Here is a 6,000-nt window from a genome sequence, read left to right on the forward strand (position 1 = left end):
AGCTGGAAGAAAATACAAAGGAGCGTGTTTGGGACTGAGTCCTTTCCGCCTGGGGTGTTTCTCATGGAAGTACCTCAGTTCCATCCTTGAAGGAATCTGAGTCTCCTGTGAGGAGGTCTCCATGCCCCCATCAGACAGGGCCACCCTGGGCCCTGTGATGGCCTCTTCCGGCTACAGCGTGACGAAACTCACCACGTTCTGAGTGCTCAAGGCCTGACCTGAATGACCTCACCTTCCGTACTCTGCGCCTGTGAGGCAGGGACTATTTTCCTGTTTACAGATGGGGAAACTGAGGCTTACCGAGAGACGGGGACTAATTCAAAGGCAGACAAGGACTGTCTGGCTCTGGCTTCCACCTCCTAAGCAGACTGCCTCCTGTCACCCGTGCCCTCGCTCCAGTGCCACCTCTGTGGCTCTGACCCTTCCCCTCGGCGACTGTCTTTGCTCAGCCCACAGGCTTTCTATCTCTTGATAGAAGCTCTGCTCGAGGCCCTGGGTGGGTGTCTGTCTCAGAATCAGGGCTGGCATCTCTTCTGTATGTATCTGGGGTCAGCGGCAGCCCTTGGCTTCTCTTCCTTTATAAATAGTGTCAGCAGAGATAAATGAATGGGTGACTGTTCCATGCGGAGATAACCACTAAGAGAAGGGAGGGGTGTTTGGGGACTGCCCTGACAGGACGGGGGATAGTGCCGGCCTCTTCCCCTTCACGTCCCCTCTGGAGATGTCTCCCTTATCACCATTCAGGGAGCACAGTGTAGGAAAAAAGCTTCAAATTCAGAGGGAACCACGTTCAAGCCATAGCGCCATCATTTATTAGCTGTGTGACCTTGGACAAGTCCGTTAATGTCTCTGACCTCATGGGTAAAAGGAGGATAATTTTGCAGGGTTGTTGAAGGGATTATGGGGGGGAAATGCCTGTCAAGTAGTTGGTGTAGGCTAGGCACAGAACAGACAACTCTTAACTCTTACAGTAATTTATTATCTATTTGGCACTTCCTGTGTGCAAGGCATTGGGTTCTGCTGGAGGTCCTGGGGGGAATCAGGGATGGGGGTGCAAAGGGCCACCCCCAGGCATGGCAGAGAAGGCTTCCCAGGTTCGTGCTCACCTGAACTGCGTCTTGAAGGAGAAGGAGACCTTAGTGAGAGAAGAATATTCCAGAAGGGAAGAATTTTGTGAGCAAAGGACCTGGAGATGGCACTTCCGTGGCTTGTTCAGGGACCTAGTGGCTTGTCTGGGTCAGATGGTGGAAGACTAGCCAGAGACGGGGCCAGATGGACGTTTAGGCTGAGGGCTTTGGCTGCCTCCCATATGTAGTAGGTGTCTTTCAAGTTTCCAACACACAGTGCCATTGGCGAGTGTGGGCTGCACTAGTGGAGGGCTTTCATGGGTTCTGTGCTGGCGATGGGACTGCAGTGGCCATGTGGATCGAGAAGAGGAGACTGAGGGAGGGGCCTTAGGAACAAAGCCTTGTCAGAATTTTGACTCGGAGGTGTGCACCCCCACCCCAGAGGTGCGGAGAAGAAGGGAAGTCAACAGGCTGCAGAGGTTGAGCCAGTGTAGAGGACGGTGAGAAGCCGCCGGGCATGTACAGAAGGGACAGGCAGGAGGGGCTCGGGCTGCAGGCATAAACTTGGCAGCCTGGACCTAGGGTTTGCTGCACAATGGACACACTTCTTGCTTGTCTGCCAACCCGTTCCCCCTCGCCTCCTCCCTGAGTGGGTGGGGGTGAAGGGCCAGGCCCGGGGTAGCATGGGCGCACCCCTCAAAGTATCCTCCTAGCTCAGGCCCAGTGTCACTGTCTCCCCCCCGCCCCCAGACAGGGATATCCATCGCTTGGTGTTCCCTGCTGTGGGACCTCAGCATGCCGGTGTCTACAAGAGTGTCATCGCCAACAAGCTGGGCAAAGCTGCCTGTTACGCCCACCTCTATGTCACAGGTGAGTCAGGCACCCTCCTGGCCAGCTGCACAGCCTAGCCTCTGGCCTACCTGAGGGGCCCTTGCACCAGCTCCCTTCCTTCAGTCCCCTGAGAAGCCATCTGGCCTTGCCCCTGGCCCTGTGGCTGGGTCACCCGGTCCCCGGCCCACAGCCCCAGGGCGTGGTGATTCTGCAGAGCCATTCATTGGGCCCTAAAGGACCCAGCAGAGGCTTGACCTGTGGCTTTCAGATGTGGTTCCAGGCCCTCCAGATGGCGCCCCGCAGGTGGTGGCTGTGACCGGGAGGATGATCACACTCACATGGAACCCCCCCAGGAGTCTGGACATGGCCATCGGTGGGTCAGGGCCACGCCGGGCCGGGGGGTTGGGGTGGGGGCGTGGAAAGGGCAAGCTTGGGCAGGGGTGCCAGAGGAGCCAAGAGGGGAGGGCAAGGCCCAGGGCAGCATATGGGATGATGGGAGTGGACAGTGCTGGGAGCACGGCCAGGAGCAGCCTTGCCTCTCTCCATGGGGACGAAGCCCTGGCTCTGGGTCAGGAGAGGAGACAGAGGGGCCATCACATCCCTTTCTCTTTCTCAGAGGGGTTGGGTGCTTGCGTCAGGATCCTGGGAATACGCTCTCCTTCCCTGTTTATGATCTCTTCCTGCTCTGTGCCTCAGTTTCCCCACTTCCAATAGTAGCAGGGAATTCAATACAAGTCAAGCTCCCTCCATGCCCATGGACCCCACGCTTGGCACCTTGTTGGCTCTGAGCCTCCTGGCCAGGCCAGTGGTTGGGCAAGAGCAGATGGGGGGCAGGCAGAAGCAACAAGAGAAACTGAGGCAGGTCCTCAGAGCACACTAATGATGAGCTCCCGGGTCCCGAGCCAGCTGAATGGGGGTGGGGGCCACCCCAGCAATGCCCCCCTCTAGCAGCTGCCTCCCCACCAGACCCGGACGCCCTGACCTACACTGTGCAGCACCAGGAGCTGGGCTCGGACCAGTGGACAGCTCTGGCCACAGGCCTACGGGAGCCTGGTTGGTCAGCCATGGAGCTGCGTAAGGGGGTCCAGCATATCTTTCGGGTCCTCAGCGCCACCATCAAGAGCAGCAGCAAACCCTCGCCCCCCTCTGAGCCTGTGCAGCTACTGGAGCGCGGTGAGCCGTGGTGGTCTTATGAGGCAGAGGGGTGGGAACTGCTGAGCCGGGAGACTGGGTCCCCATGGTGGAGGCTCAAGAGCTGGTTTGGATATGAGAGCTATGACAGGAACAGCATGGCAGGGCTGCCTTGATGGTCAGAGTGCATTCTTCTCACTCCTGAAAGCAGCACTCACATCACAGTGGGCAAGACCGAGGCTCTGGAGTCAGACAAGCTGGGGTGCAGTCCCAGTTCGGCTGCTTCCCGGGTGTGTTCCCTAGACAAATGCTCAACCTTTCCCCCAGCTTCCTCATCTGTAGACATGGAGCTCACATGGCAATTGGGAGGGTTAAAGGAGCAGTGGGTACTGAGGATCTGGAGTCAAGCCCAGCACAGAGCCTGCATTCTCTTCTTCTTAGGCCCGCCCCTGGAGGAGGCACCCACTGTGCTGGACAAGCCAGACGTCGTGTATGTAGTGGAGGGACAGCCTGCCAGTGTCACCGTCACCTTCAACCATGTGGAGGCCCAGATTGTCTGGAGGAGGTGGGACCCCGCCTTGCATGCCCCACTTCCCACAAGTGGCAACGCAGCTCCGGCCATCCTGGCCCGACCTCCCTGTGGCATCTGGGGTGAAGTCCGTGTCATGTGTCCCTTAGCTGCCGAGGGGCCCTCCTAGAGGCACGGGCAGGTGTGTATGAGTTGAGCCAGCCAGATGACAACCAGTACTGTCTTCGGATCTGCCGGGTTAGCCGCCGGGACTTGGGGCCTCTCACCTGCACTGCCCGAAACCGCCACGGCACAAAGGCCTGCTCAGTCACACTGGAGCTGGCAGGTGGGTGACAGTAGGCCTCCTTCCCTCTCCTCCCTCTGAGGCCTGCAGCCCTCTCCTCACACCCCCAGGTGCACACACCCACCTACCAGTCTCAGGTCTTCCCTCTCAGGCCTATCCATCGAATAATACCGGTACTACAAATAATAACAGTAATAGTACTAGTAAGATATTTATTGAGCACCTAGTATGCGCCAGGCTCAGTGCTAAGTGTCTTACTTATATTACCTCATTTAATAGTTACATCAACCCTGTGAGATGAGGGTGGGTTATTATCCCCATTTTACAGATGGGGAACCTGAGGCTCAGAGACTGTGCTAAGTAACAGGCCCAAGGTCACACAACTTAAGTACAAGAGCTGGGATTCAAGCCCAGATGCCCGACTCCAAAGCCAGAGGCTACTTTTCGCTCCTGTGTTAAACACAACATGAAATAGTACCTCAACTGTAACAAGTGTAGGGAGACCAAGTTGATTTAAAAAAGAAAAAAGCCCAAGTGAGTAAATCTTATCCCCAGACTCCCAGATTGGGAGTCCTGGCTGCCCTTTGCACGGCCTGTTGGACAGAGCCTCCCAACCTTTGCAGTGAGGACTCTTTTTATAGTTTCTCCTTCAGAGATGTCGTCTGCAACCCCTAGCAGGCATTAAGTCGTAATTGTCTTGTTTTCCGGTTTGTTAATTAACTCTAGACATATGTAACTGCCACTCAGAACTTCAGACCGGCGCCAGCTAAACAGTATTACCTGCTGAGTAGATACAATTCCTACGAAATGCGAAGAAAGTGACATTTTAGTTAGCACAGGCAAGCTTATCGTGGGTACATTTTCTGTTGCTTTAAAAAAATTGTTCAAGTTTACTTGAAACCTTTCAGTCTTTTGACCTTCGTAGAGCCCGCCCCCCACTCCCCACTTCCACCACCCAGACTAGAAACCCGATTCCTAGAGGGGAGGTAAAGCATCTTTAAAGTGGAAGAAAAGTGGCAGGAAGGTGTGGCCCCTGGTCTCCCTTTTACATGTCTTTCCCTTGCGCAGCTCCCCCTCGTCCCACCGCCTGGCACTTCCTATTCAGCCACTGCTTTGCTCCTTGATAGGACCGTCTGCAGGACTCATCTTTCTTCCCAGATATAGGAAGAGGCCCAGGCCACTGACAGCCCTGCACCCTGGCCTGTCACAAGACAGTGACTGCGGGAGACAATCCCAGCCGGCCAGGGCTAGACAGGCCTGGGGCTTGGATCTACGTCCTCTCCCGCTGTGCCCCACGCCCCGTCCCCAGGCAGGGCACGTGGAATGGCCCCTTTCTTCCACTTCTGCCCCACTGTGGCATCTTCCTCACTCCCAGGATGCCCCCCCCCTTTATCTGTATGAAACCAAGCTGTGCATGAACCTTCAGAGCCTGATCACTCCCATTCCCCTTAAAGCCGAGATCCTCAAACGTGCTCAGGAGGGGAGCACCAGGAAGTCACCGGCTCCTCTGCAAATGGGAATATGTATTCAATTCCATTGTGAGAACGAGAAGCCACTTTATAAGGCAATAACACCATCGCATATGTGCAGAGAATAAAACCACAGTCACATGTGGGGGAACGAAGCTGAGAATCGGTACACCATCTCGCGTTCTTCCAGATAGTAGAAGGCCCTTTAAATATTTAAACAAGATTCAGGGAGAATACTTAAAAACAGAGGCATTGCCATGGTGAACTTCATTCAGAGTCACAGGCTGAGCCGCCTGCTGGGCCCAGGACGGAGAAGTGGGAGAAGCCCGCACGGGGACTGTGCAGGAGCGCGGTTACCCACAGGGGGCAGCGTCGAGCCGCTCCGCACCAGCCGGTTCATGCAGTGGGGAAGCGGCTCAGCGTGGCCAGTGCTGATTTTTCAAGAGGCAGGAAATCCAGATTTCTTTTGTGTGTGAAAATCTCCTAATTTCAAAGCTGGCAGATGAACACGGAGGGTCAGACAAAGCAAGCCTGCACCCTCTGACTTAGGTTTTCTGAGATTTGGAGAACATTACCTATGGATTTACAGGGAGAGCGCTTGGTCCAGGCAAGGAACTCGGGTGTTTCAGGGGCGAATTTGAGAGCTCCAGTGGTCAAGGTTCTGGGGCTCTGGGAGGTGGGGGTGGGGGG

The 6,000-nt window shown here is 55.8% G+C and overlaps 1 protein-coding gene across 11 annotated transcripts in view; it reads left to right on the forward strand.

The window, feature by feature from the left end:
* The window catches only part of SPEG (striated muscle enriched protein kinase), a 56,581-nt gene that overhangs the window by 33,298 nt on the left and 17,283 nt on the right, over positions 1-6,000 (forward strand). For all 11 annotated transcript variants that reach the window (XM_019638264.1, XM_019638271.1, XM_019638260.1 and 8 more), the window contains 5 exons: positions 1,818-1,937; positions 2,167-2,271; positions 2,865-3,071; positions 3,471-3,594; positions 3,708-3,883. In XM_019638264.1, the coding sequence (XP_019493809.1) occupies positions 1,818-1,937; positions 2,167-2,271; positions 2,865-3,071; positions 3,471-3,594; positions 3,708-3,883 (732 nt within the window). The remainder of the gene's footprint in view (positions 1-1,817; positions 1,938-2,166; positions 2,272-2,864; positions 3,072-3,470; positions 3,595-3,707; positions 3,884-6,000) is intronic.

Source organism: Hipposideros armiger, unplaced genomic scaffold (genome assembly GCF_001890085.2).
Source record: "Hipposideros armiger isolate ML-2016 unplaced genomic scaffold, ASM189008v1 scaffold_38, whole genome shotgun sequence".
In the NCBI taxonomy this organism is placed as follows: domain Eukaryota; kingdom Metazoa; phylum Chordata; class Mammalia; order Chiroptera; family Hipposideridae; genus Hipposideros; species Hipposideros armiger.